We start from the raw sequence: 13,326 nt of genomic DNA, 5'->3' as shown, positions 1-13,326 counted from the left end.
AGAAGCTTCCAAATTTCTTGCAAAAACAGATGCTGAATTTTTTAGGAAAAAAAATCTGTGAAGATGTTTCTTAGGCCTTATATATTATAAATATTTTTTTAAAAGCTAGGTTTATATAGCTTTTCACATCTCTGACAAGGAACAATCTGAATTTTTTAAGCATCTTAGACAATGCCAAACTTACACTGATTTCATTTCACTGACTGCCCTATTTTCCAAGATAGCACAAGACCTTTGGACTCCCTAGAATACATAGTCTTTCTTTCTCCTGTGCCCACCCACTTCCTTAGTCCCCATTCTCAATTCTCTCTAGACCTGAGGCTTCAGTAGCAGGACTGGAAGGAAAGAGAGGAAGGCAGACATAAGGAAGAACCCTGGGCCATTCCTCACTCCTCACCACAAAAGCACCCTGTTAGGCCCTCCTTTGGTCTTTCCAGGAGTTAGACACCAGTTTATTCCATTTGCCTGTCTCAGTGAAGCAAAAGACATTTCATTTTGAGGAACTGAGTACTTTATCTTTCCCTTTGGGGTCTAAATGAAAGAAGAAGGTGCACAAAAAATACCCTTTATCTTGCTGTTTTTCCATTACTAGAAGTCCAAAGTCTTAGGAAATCTGAAGAGAATAGTTATGCATTCTCTAGTAATGCACTGAGTAAATGGAGGATTTGGGAAGAGCCTAGAAACCCTTTTTAATTTCGCAGTTTCCTAGGGAAAAGCAAAATTCAAAGTCTGAAGTATCTGGAAATAGAAGTGAGAAAGACAGCATGGATGCAAAGATTTTAGGATCCTCTCAAGATGATCCTGGAGACAAGTGAAAAATAATCAAGGGAATTTTTTGTTTTCAGAAGAATTTCCAGGCGCAGGCCCTCTTTTTATTTACAGTAATAGCAAATCACCCACTTGCAATTTTTCTAGTCTCCCACCAGCTGGAATCTACTAGGTACTGTATATCTTTGGGATCCACTTTGGTGGATACAAGAAAGGAAGAAAGAAACCACCAGAACAGAAGGGTATCCCAGTGCTCCAGCTAGAACCCAGCAGAATATCTGAGCTTGCCATACCTGAATGCTTAAAAGTGGAAAGAAGGAGAGCTGCTCTTCATGTATTTTGAAAGAAAATTCATTTGAAAGATGAATTTCAAATGAACATGAATGATTATCACAAGTCAAATGTACATCATAAGTCAAATGAACATGAATGATCATCGTAGGTGAAAGGTATTCATCAATTAGAACTTCGGCCTAGGAAACAAAGTTTTCCTTTTTCTAATACACCATCCTGAAACAAATTTGTCAATAAATCCCAAAGATTTAGTACAAATAGTACAATTCATATTTGCTTTCCTCTTTCCTTTCTTCAAACACCAAATAAAATGTAAAGGCAGAGGCTGACTTAGACACTTACACTAACTCTTAATCTAAAAAAATTATGGCCGGGCGCGGTGGCTCACGCCTGTAATCCCAGCAGTTTGGGAGGCCGAGGCGGGTGGATCACGAGGTCAGGAGATAGAGACCATCCTGGCTGACACGGTGAAACCCCGTCTCTACTAAAAATACAAAAACAAAATTAGCCAGGCGTGGTGGCGGGCACCTCTAGTCCCAGTTACTCAGGAGGCTGAGGCAGGAGAATGGCGTGAACTCAGGAGGCAGAGCTTGCAGTGAGCCGAGATTGCGCTACTGCACTCCAGCCTGGGTGACAAAGCGAGACTCCGTCTCAAAAAAAAAAAAAAAAAATTATGTTGGTGAATGTGAATCTAACTAAAACAAAGCATTTGACTACTGCTTCTCAAGTAGAAAGTCCCTGAAGACTTTCAAAAAGATTGTTAAGTATAACGGCCTTTTCAAAACCCACAAGACACGTTACTTGTCCTTCATTTATTTGGTTGTTGTTATGGAGTCTATCCCAATTTCCCATAAAATCATCCCTTGGTACTGCTGCAGTGTCATAGCATACAGGACTCTAAGTGCCACTAGACAGAAGGACCAGTTTGTGATCACAAGCCATGATGCTGCTGAGTGATATCTGAATAAGAACATCTGATATGGATGGTCAGATGAAAAATACCAAAACATCAGGCCCAAGGAATTTAAACCAGCAAGACAGGCCTTTACTATAGTAGGCATCTTGGTCAGGACACCTGTAGCTAATGTCCTTGCCTCACATTGTGGAAGTCACCTTTACTCAGTTACAGCTGTAGACAATCCCACCATCCAGAAAGACACAGGTTTACACTAGGTTGAAAGTCCAAATAGCTCAGAATTCAAAATGCACTCACCATAAGTTATATCATTATATATGGCAGAAGATTCTAGAACTATGTTATTCAATACATAAGCTACAAGCTACATGTGACTGTTCATATTTAAATCAATTAAGATTAAGAAAAATTAAAAATTCAATTTCTCACACTAGCCACATTTAAAGTGTTGGTAGTCAGATGTAACTGGAGCTACCATAATGGACAGAAGTAGACCATTTCCATCACTATAGAAAGTTCTAAGGGATAGTGCTATTCTAGGACACTGTTAGCACAAATGCAAAAGTTAACTGGGCCTATATGAGCTGCCTTGGCAACTACCCAATGTGATTACTTTATCTAAAAGAAGATATGATTTACAGACAACCTTAAGTAATTCAAATTGGAGACTGTCTTCAACCATGATTTCTACTCAATACCCCTGAAGTTTTCATGTATGCCATTACTGATACTATAATTAATCAGACAAGAAACCTAAATCAGAGTGATTAACTAGCTTGCCCAGGTAACTTATCTCTAATTGCAGCTGAACATCAAATTTCCTTTTTTCTGTATACTAGTTAACCAAAATGTTTCAAGAAGCCCATCTGCATAGAACCTAACCTAGGATCTTGCACAGATAATGCATCTGTCGCATCTGTGATGCAGTTATTGTAATGTAACATTGCAATTATGCAATGAATAAATGAACAAGTAAGCTATAAGACAGAGCTAGCAGTAAAACAAAGGTAGACATAGGAAAACATGAGTAATAGCCTTAGATGTAAAATTGGGGACATGAAATTGCTAAGGGTAAGCTAGAACTTCAACCAGCCATTTATCATAAAACATGGGATGTTTCCCTTATGGTTTTCTGAATCATTCTCTTGTCCACTTAATTAATGCTGGTATTTTCATTTTTTGACCATTTTAATTTATCTGAACATAAAGGCTACCCTACCTGATCTCTCATCCCCACCCTCCATTCAAACCAAACCACCTGGTCTTGTGTACAATACTTAAGTCCACTTCCCTAGGACTCCTTTGCCCGACCACAGAGTTTCCATTCAGTGCTGAAATTGAAGTAAAGGGTCCCTGGATTCTACCCACAAAGACTTGTTCCACTGCCAAGGAAGTCACTCTCTGATTTCAACAAACAAGGGAATAAGTTTAGTATTGAGGGAGACTGCAGTACAGGAGATAATGATCACTTAAGTTCAAACTTGTAAAAATTTGCACTGTGCTGTCTGCTTTAGTTCTCTCAAAAAGTTAGAATGGAACCACCCAACCAGACATTTCTGATATTTTTTCTACCCCAGCCCCACCCTACCCACATCCCCAATCAAACCAAGCACCTTTTGAGCCATGTTTGAGCTCTTACTTACAGGAGATTCCCTGACTCCAAAAATGTCTCTGACATCCCTGACAGATTGCTTATTCTTTTTCCTCATGGTCTGGGTATAGGTATTGTATCTCTTTTCCACGGCTGCTGCTTGGGTTCGAGTCAATGTAGAGAGCAAGGCTTTGCCATCTTCCTCTTCATCACCTGAGATCAGAGTTGATAAACCCACATCTTGCAGCCATTCTGCTTCAAGTTCTCCTTCTGTAAAAGAACATTACCAAGAGAGGGTTAGAATATTTTCTGTATGATTGGATGCCATGTGAATATCAGATAAGAAGTATTGGTAAATAATATTTGTATTTTTTTTTACAGTAATTATGGGAAAGAACTACAAGAATGAATGTAAGTCTGCATTGTATTTTTTAAATAAGTCAAATTTTAAAGTATTTTCTAGTACAGTAAGGTAATTGGCAGACTTGGTAAGGTAAATTTTCCTGCTAGAGAGTTAAACATGAGTCATACCTGGCCTACTAATTTCAAAAAGTGATAAAACATGAATCTTTAAAGTAAAACTGTAATAGAAAAAAAACATGATTTAATGGAATATAAATTGGTTTTTCTTTTTTTTTTTTTTTTTTCTTTTTTTTTTTGAGACGGAGTCTTGCTCTGTCGCCCAGGCTGGAGTGCAGTGGCCGGATCTCAGCTCACTGCAAGCTCCGCCTCCCGGGTTCACGCCATTCTCCTGCCTCAGCCTCCCGAGTAGCTGGGACTACAGGCGCCCGCCACCTCGCCCGGCTAGTTTTTTGTATTTTTTAGTAGAGACGGGGTTTCACCGTGTTAGCCAGGATGGTCTCGATCTTCTGACCTCGTGATCCGCCCGTCTCGGCCTCCCAAAGTGCTGGGATTACAGGCTTGAGCCACCGCGCCCGGCCACAAATTGGTTTTCCAATCACTCACATGGAGGTTCAAATGCCAGGGCCACCATTCACCAGCTGCCTGATTCCTAAGTCTTACGATATCTCGAGACCTCAGTGTCCTCTCAGCAAAATGAGCATAGTGAACCTCTATAGTTTTACATCGTTTTGCCTCCCTTTTGAATATGGGCTTAACTTTCTCATACCAGAAGCAGGGCTTAGTCACTCTTGATGTGGTTTCCAGGTGTCCAACTCCTCCCAATTCCTCCACAGAGCAGATCCAGGTATCTGCCTGATACAATCACCTCTTGGTGATGACTTCCTATGAGATAGCTGGATACAACCTGCCTGACGCATCCCTCCAACCCACACCCCCTACAGGAACTGCGCAGATACGGTGCAGTGACCACCTCTCCATCACAGCGCGAATCCCGGCTTGCTCTAAACCTGCCAATTAGGACTCCTGGTGGGAAACCTGCTTGGGTAATGTTTAGATCCTAATTGAGGCTCTGGTCCCCAGGTCCCTCACTCACTCTCACTCTTTCCTGTTCCCTGCTGCTTGTTGATTGCAAGTGTCCTGGACAGCTGCCCCTTCCCATTGGCCCTGAGAAACGAGCTGCCGTCTTCTCCCGGAGATCTGTCCTTTCTCTTATTTCATGTGTTTTGCTGAGTTGCCTCCTCTGTGTCTCACCTGGCCAACACACCTGAACCTAGCTTATTTCCAGTCAGGGCTCTCTTATAGCATCTGCCAGTACAAATGAGCTTCCTGTGAGAGGGACACCCGGTCATGGCTTGAACACGAAGGTATTAGGCCACCCACCAGGATAAAGAGGTATCCTTTGAAAGGCAAACATCAGTGACCAAATCCCCTGTAGCTCCATCAGAGCAGGATTAGTTTATAGCCACTCACCGGAGAGAGACCTCAAGACCAAATTAGAGAAAAACACAACAGTGAGAGTAATAATAACAAAAGGATTAGGGGCCTATGAGGATTTTTTTAAAATCAATGTATTTATGACAGGTAGCAAAGAATCTGGAACAAAGTCGGTATTCAATTGATGTTCATTCTCCCACCTTTCTCCTTATTCTGAATGTTAATTGCTTTTTTCAGAAGAAAATTCAAAAACCTAAAATTCCTCAATATATAGAAATATAAGGAAATCAGAATAACAGTGTCCTGTAACAGAAAATCTACTACATATATGTTTCTGGGAACTGTGCTAAGGAGGCATTACCCAAATGAGCGTTGTTAAAAGAGCAGATTAGACTAATTTGTAAACAGCATGCCAAAGCATTAGTCTAGGAGTACTGGATTCTGCTTACATTATTGCATCACTGGTGTATAAACAAACCCTTGAATGTGTCTTACAGGCCCAGCTTCTTAGCTAGGCCAATATTTAATTTGCTATCTTATTTTAATTGTTCATTTGTTTCATAAGCTGTCCCTTTAACAAAAAATGAAAAGTGAATTTATGATTGGCAGCCATAATTTAAATCATAAGCCCTTTAAGTTAAGAGTTATGACATGGAGCTCTTCCTTAAGCTATGGATAAGCTTTTAATTTCTGAAGACAAAATGTACAATTTAATATTTAATATGTTAATATTAAAATTTTAAAAAGTTGTGTTTTTCTCCTCCACCTATGTAAGGAGTAATGACAGAGTGGGAGGAAAGAGTACTTGGTAGGACTGGAGTTGACATAAATCGGAGGTGAGGATGGTCTAAGTCCTTAAACTGCAGCCTAAGTAGGATGTATGTTTTCCACAGGTAAGAAACGTCCAGGGCAGATATCAGTGTTACTCCTGTTGGCTGCTCACACCAGTTGCCAAATGTATAACTTCAACACAGAGAACTCCTTTGAATTCCCATTCCATATATCTGACTGCCTAGTCAATATCCACTTGGCTCTGTCATTCATATGTCTTGTTCACTGTTTTCAAACCCGAACTCGTATTTCTCACTCCCAATTCTAGGTCTCTTTCAGGATTCTATATTTCAACAAACAAAACTCACCATCCAATGTAATTAGGCAAGAGAGTAACCCAGGAGGCATTCTTGACATCTCCCTCTCTTTCACACATCAACTCCAACACATCCCCAAGACCTTTTCATATTGCCCCCTTATTATTGCTCAAAATGTCCATCTTCCTTTATATCTTCTGCCATGACCCAGGTCAGAGCTATATCCTCTCTCTCGTGGACTGCTGTGATAGACCCCCAACAGTTCCTCCAATGCCATTCTTGATCCTCTTCTAATCTATTATCCATATTATAACTAAATGAGCCCTTTCAAATGAACAAAAATAATTCTACAGTTTTTCCCTGCTCTTATGACTAAGAAAACCCCTAACATAGCCAACAAGATGTGAAACTGCTTACATTTCTGGACACGCTTATACCATACTCCTCTCCTGTTCTCTGGCAATACTGGCCTACTTTGGATTCCTCAAAAGTTCAACATTCTATTTTGTCACAAGGTCTTTGGACATGTCAGTCCTTCTACTTGACCTCATAATTACTGGACACCCATCTTTCAGATCTCAGTTTCTCCATCTTTTTCTCAGGAAAGTCTCTTTTTCCCTGCACCCATCAGATAAGGTCATGTCCTACTGCTATCAATCCTAACACTGCTGTTTCTTCTTCCTTCAAGTAGTTTTCTCCTCCAAATATATTTATATTATTTCATTAATTACTTTCTCTTCCACTACATTATCAACTCCTTGAGAGAAAAAAAAATTCTGCTTTTTAAAATCACTCTAACACTAACACCTTCCAGAGTGCCCTATTGGAGATGCTGTATTCCTTATCCTGCTCTAAAGGGAGTTCATTTTAGTTCCCACAGTTCACTTGACTCATAACCTCCACTGTTTGCCCTGCTCTATGCAACATCTGTAATCTTGGTTAGTTAAAAACAGCTTTCAGCAGCTGTTTTTAAATGGGATGCTTGGAGTCTCCATATATATTCCCTAACTGACTCCCAGATAAAATGTGGGGAAATCTGAGCATCAAAATGAATGCCAGTAAAAGATAAACCCACTAAATAAACCAGGAGTCCATTCTGATACAAAGAAATGATTTGGTGTAGAGTGGGATGTTTATATAGTGTGAAGGTACCTTCCAAGAAAACAGTAACTACAAAAATGAAATGACTAAGTTCACATTGGAGAAACTTGCATGTATATACTACCTTAAGTAACTGATTAAAGTAGACATCATCAGTGACAGAACAAATTAAAATTATGAGCCACCTGACAGGCTGCCATGAGAACACAATATCACAACTTGCCCAAGATGTATAACCTGAGTCTAAGTCATCGGGAAACATCACACAAACCCAAATTGTCTGATACAGAGGAGCATCTATAAAATTACCTATAATTTTCAAGTGTCAAGGTCATAAAATTCAAAGAAAGGCTAAGAAACTGTTCCAGACTATAAAGAGGAGAGAGAGAGAGAAAGAGAGAGAAGAAAGAGAAACATGTTTTTCAGTTAAACATAACAAGTGATTCTAAACTAGAGGGTTTTTTTTTTTTGTCATAAAAGGTAATATGGAAATGACAGCAGTCTGAGGATTGGATGATAGTAATATATTAAAAACAATTTATTAATTTTAATAGTATGCTGTGATTATACAGGGAATGGCTTTCTCTCTGTATAGGTATGTACGTGTATATATATATAATACTAAAGTACTTGGGAGTGATAGAGCATCAGGATGGCAAGTTACTCTCAAATGGTCCCTGAAACAAGCAGTCTTTAAAATTGTACTTGTGACTTCCCTATACATTTGGGATTATTTCAAAATTTAAAAACTATAAGTACATATGACATCTTAAAGCAAAAATGACAACATTGCATTGATGTATGTACAACGTATGCAGATGCTATACATAAGACAATAGTACAAAGCACCGGGCAGGAAGAAGAATGGAATTCTACTGCTGCAAGATTCTTATATTTGATATAGAGACGCATAGTATTTATCTAAGTAGACTATGATAAATTATGGATGAATATTAAAATGCCTGAACAGCAACAAAACCAATTAAAGCAATATAGCTGAAACGTAAGCATAGAAACTATGAAGAAATTGTGAAGAAAAACACAGACAGACAGGTAGAAATTAAATGGATGAAAAAAGATATATCTTGCAAAGAATAACCCTATAAACCCTAAGAAAGCCAGAACGACTATGTAATTACTAGACGAAGCAGACTTCAAGATATAACATATCAAAATTTGTGGGATGGAGTGATAGCAATGCTTATAAAGAACTGTACATATTCAAAAAGACGAAAGATTTAAAATTAATGGTCTAGGTTTCCATCTTAACACAGGAAAAAAGCAAATTAAACACAGAAACATAAACAAAAGGAGATGTAGATTTTATTAATTTGTTTTCAAAGAACCAACATACTAGAAAAGCACATTATATAATTCAACACCCATTCACATTACTGCCAGAAAAACTAGGAATAGAAAGCTATCTGGTAAAGAGCATTTACAGAAAGTTTACAATTACCATCATGTCTAGTGGTGAGTACTGAACCCATTCCCTATAAAACTGGGAACATGACAAGGATATGCATGTGCTGTCACCACTTCTATTCAATTTGTACTAGAAGCCCTAGCCAGTACAAGAAGGCAAGATCAAAAATAAAAGCACAAAATATCAGAAAGGAAAACTGTCTCTATTCATAGATGACCTCTTTGCTTATGGAGATAATCCTAAGAAATCTAGTAGACAACTACTAGAAAATGAATTTAGGAAGGTAATGGTTTGTAACGTCAAGATACAAAAATTAACTATATTTCTATATGCCAGCAACAACTGAAAAGACAGAGGCAAACCCAATTAAAAGACCCCATTGAGAATATGAATAGACAAGTCACAGACAGTAAGAAAACATCTGCAATAAATATATCTGACAAAGGACTTGTATCAAGAATACACAGTAATAAAAAGTTTTTAAAAGTTTTAAAAAATAGGCAAGAGTTTTCACAAAGCAAGATGCATGAAAAGACAATAAGCACAGGAGTAAAGTTCAACATCGTTAGTCATCAGGGAAATGTAATTACAACCATAATGAGATACCCCACATATCCACTAGAATCACTCATATGATGGAGAATGAAAGCACTGAGTGTTGCAATGATGTGGAAATGGAACTGTCTGTCATACATTGCTGGAAGGGGTGTAAAATAGTACAACTACTTTGGAAAAATGCTGGCAGTTTCTTATGTAGTTAAACATTCTGTGAAAAATACATACGTCCAAGAGAAATAAAAACATATCTATACAAAAAGACTTCCACAAGATTGCTCATAACGGCATTATTCAGCGTAAGCAAAATTGTAAACAATGCTCAAATTAAAAATTAGATGGATAAACAAATTGTGGCATATTCATACAATGGAATATTACTGTTATGGGTTGAGTTATGTCCCCCAAAAAGATATGCTGAAGTCTTAAACCCTGGTATCTATGAATATAACCTTATTTGGAAACAAAGCTTTTGCAGACATAATTAAGATGAGGTTGGAATACTATGCAGCCATAAAAAAGGATAAGTTCACGTCCTTTGCAGGGACATGGATGAAGCTGGAAACCATCTTTCTCAGCAAACTAACACAAGAACAGAAAAACCAAACACTGCATGTTCTCACTCATAAGTGGGAGGTGAACAATGAGAATACATGGACACAGGGAGGGGAACATCACACACCAGGGCCTGTAGAGGGGTGGGGGGCTGGGAGAGGGATAGCATTAGGAGAAATACCCAATGTAGGTGAAGGGTTGATGGATGCATTAAAACACCATGGCACAAGTATACCTATATAATAAAACTGCACGTTCTGCACAGGTACCCCAGAACTTAAAAGTATAATAATAAAAAAAGAATAGCATTCACATTATAACATTGTAAAGAAAAAAAAAGAAAGGGTGAATAAAATCTAGAATTTAGTAGCACAGTAGGGTGACTATGGTTAATAATAATCTATGGCATATTTTATAATAACTAATAGAGTGGAACTGGAATGCTCCTAACACAAATAAATGATAGATGAAGTGAAAAAAAAATTGAGATGATGTCATACTGGAGTAGGGTGGGCCCTTAATCCAACATAACCGGTATCTTTATAAGAAGAGGAGAAGAAACACAGACAAACATAGGGAGTATGCTATGAACTACAGGACAGAGAATGGCACAATGTGTTGTCAACAGTCAAGGAACACCAAGGATTGCCAGCAACACCAGAAGCTGAGATAGACATGGAACGCATTCTCCCCTAGAACTCCCCAAGAGAGCACGGCCCAGCTTGACACCTTAATTTTGGGCTGCTAGTCCTGTTGTTTCAAGCCACTAGTGTGGTACTTTGTTACGTAAGCCACTAGTTTTGTGGACTTTCTGTTACAGCAGCCCTAGTAAACTGAAACAAACTACTTAACAGTAAAGAGAAATAAACTATTGATATCCTACTAGAATCTCAAAAACATGCTCAGTGAAAGAAGCCGAACCCCAAAATTATCTATGATGCAAAAACTGGGAACAATGGTTGTCTCTGGCCAGGGTTGGCAAGTCATTGGGAGGCATGAGACTGGGTAAAAGCATGAAGAAATTTTCTGGGTTGATTGAAATGTTATCTATCTTGATCAGCGTGAGATTATAAGAGTGCACGCATTTGTCAAAGCTCATTGAATTGTATGTTTAAGATCTGTGCAAATGCTTCAAGGAAAAAAATCTGCAAATAAATAACAAACTGTAATTAGTAGGTCTGCTTTTGTAGCAGTTAGGTTAGCAAACCTGAAAATATTTCCTGTGTATTCTAGGTTTGAGCAAATAAGTAAATACAAAGTACAGAGTGGGAGCCAGGTTTATCATTAGAGAAGAGAGTTCCAAATACAGAAAAAGGGAAGACAGCAACGAGCCCTGTGGAGCTGGATTGAAATTGGAGGTTATCATTGTGAACTCGTGGTGTTTAATATGAACAGCTAGCTAGCTGGGTAGATAGTAAGAAAAAGGGGGTAGGGGATAATAGGTATTTTCCTTTATGTGTCTTCCTGTCTTTCTGGATCTAAAAAGGCAAAATCTAAGCAAGCAAGTAATAGGAGTAAGAATACATTTCACTGATGGAGGATAGTTCCCTTGAATAGATTCTTGGTTAAGTGTGTGGCAGGGCTTTTTATTTCAAGTAATATTGGATGTATGTTAAAGGGGGTACATCTTAATGATTTCTTAGTCCTGAGAAAGAGACTCAGAAATGAGAATGAAGAATGAAAATATTTTCTAACCGTTCAGTTTATCCTGCCAGCTGTCTTGAGGTTAATCACTGGCTAATGGAAACACTCTTAGGTGTATACGTACTAAACTACCTTTAGTCTTTTTTGGATGTCTTACACATTTGCTTGTTGATAGTTAGGGCCTGGAATTGATGACTGACCTATGCTTTTAATCCACTGTGAGTAGTTTTGCTGTTTTTGAGAACTAAGGACAATCATAGTGTTTATTGGTGCTTTTTCCCCACTCCTCCATCTTCCATTTAGTTTCACAAGCAATGGGTAAAGGACTCCCTATTCAATAAATGGTGCTGGGATAACTGGCTAGCCATATGCAGAAGAATGAAACTGGACCCTTACCTTTCACCACATACAAAAATTAACTCAAGATGGATTAAAAATTTAAATGTAAGACCTCAAACTATAAAAACACTAGAAGAAAGTGTAGGAAACATCCTTCCTGACATCAGTCTTGGCACAATGTTTGGCCAAGTCCCCAAAAGTAATTTCTATAAAAACAAAAATTGACAAGTGGGACCTGATTAAACTAACATGCTTCTACACAGCAAAAGAAACCATTAACAGAGTAAACAGACAACCTAGAGAATGGGAGAAAATATTCACAAACTATGCATCTGACAGAGATCTAATATCCAGAATCTATAAGGAGTTTAAACAAATCAATAAGCAAAAAGCAAATAACTCCATTAAAAATGGGCAAAGAATATGAGCATATACTTTTCAAAAGAAGACATACAAACAGACAACAAATATATTTAAGAATGCTCATCATCACTAATTATCAGAGAAATGCAAATCAAAACCAAACTGAGATATCATCTCACACCAGTCAGAATGGCTACTATCAAAAACGTCAAAAAAACAAACAGAAAAAAAAAAAACCAGACACTGGCAATGCTGCAGAGAAAAGAGAATGCTTAAGTACTATTGTGGGTGGGAGTGTAAATTAGTTCAGCCACTGTAGAAAGCAGTTTGGAGATTTCTCAAAGAACTTAAAAGAGAGCTACCATTTGACCCAGAAATCCCATTACTGGGTATAAACCCAAAACAAAATAGATTATTATACTAAAAAGACACATGCACTTGTATCTTCATTGCCATGCTATTCACAGCTGCAAAGACATGGAATCCACCTAGCTACCCGTCATTGGAGGACTGGATAAAGAAAATGTGGTATATATACAAGATGGGATACTATGCAGCCATAAAAAAGAGTGAAATCATGTCCTTTGCAGCAATGAGAATGGAACTGGTGGCCATAATCCTAAACAAATTAACACAGGAAGGGAAAACTAAATACTGCATGTTCTCACTTGTAAGCGGGTGCTAAACACTAAGCACGCACGAACATAAACATGGGAACAAGAGACACTGTGGACTACTAGAGCGCTGAGGTAGGTAAAGAGGAATGGGTCAAAAAACTACCTACCAGGTACTATGCTCGCTACCTGAGTGCAATATAACCATGTAAGACACCCGCACATGTACCCCTTGTGCATCTAAAATAAAAGTTGGAAAAACAACAACATGTCTT

At 38.3% G+C, this 13,326-nt stretch overlaps 1 protein-coding gene across 9 annotated transcripts in view; it reads right to left on the bottom strand.

The window, feature by feature from the left end:
• Positions 1 to 13,326, bottom strand: part of LOC105478855 (Rho GTPase activating protein 28) — a 240,371-nt gene that overhangs the window by 77,551 nt on the left and 149,494 nt on the right. For 6 of the 9 annotated variants that reach the window (XM_071085638.1, XM_071085639.1, XM_011736556.3 and 3 more), the window contains one exon: positions 3,622 to 3,839. In XM_071085638.1, coding sequence (XP_070941739.1) covers positions 3,622 to 3,839 — 218 coding nt within the window. Of the gene's footprint in view, positions 1 to 3,621; positions 3,840 to 4,698; positions 4,785 to 6,505; positions 6,805 to 6,871; positions 6,960 to 13,326 lie in introns of those variants that run through there. The other 3 variants (XM_071085645.1, XM_071085644.1, XM_071085643.1) reach the window with 3 other exon arrangements.

The sequence above is a fragment of the Macaca nemestrina genome, chromosome 19, assembly GCF_043159975.1.
Source record: "Macaca nemestrina isolate mMacNem1 chromosome 19, mMacNem.hap1, whole genome shotgun sequence".
Lineage (NCBI taxonomy): Eukaryota > Metazoa > Chordata > Mammalia > Primates > Cercopithecidae > Macaca > Macaca nemestrina.
This window is presented reverse-complemented; position numbering and strand designations above follow the sequence as displayed.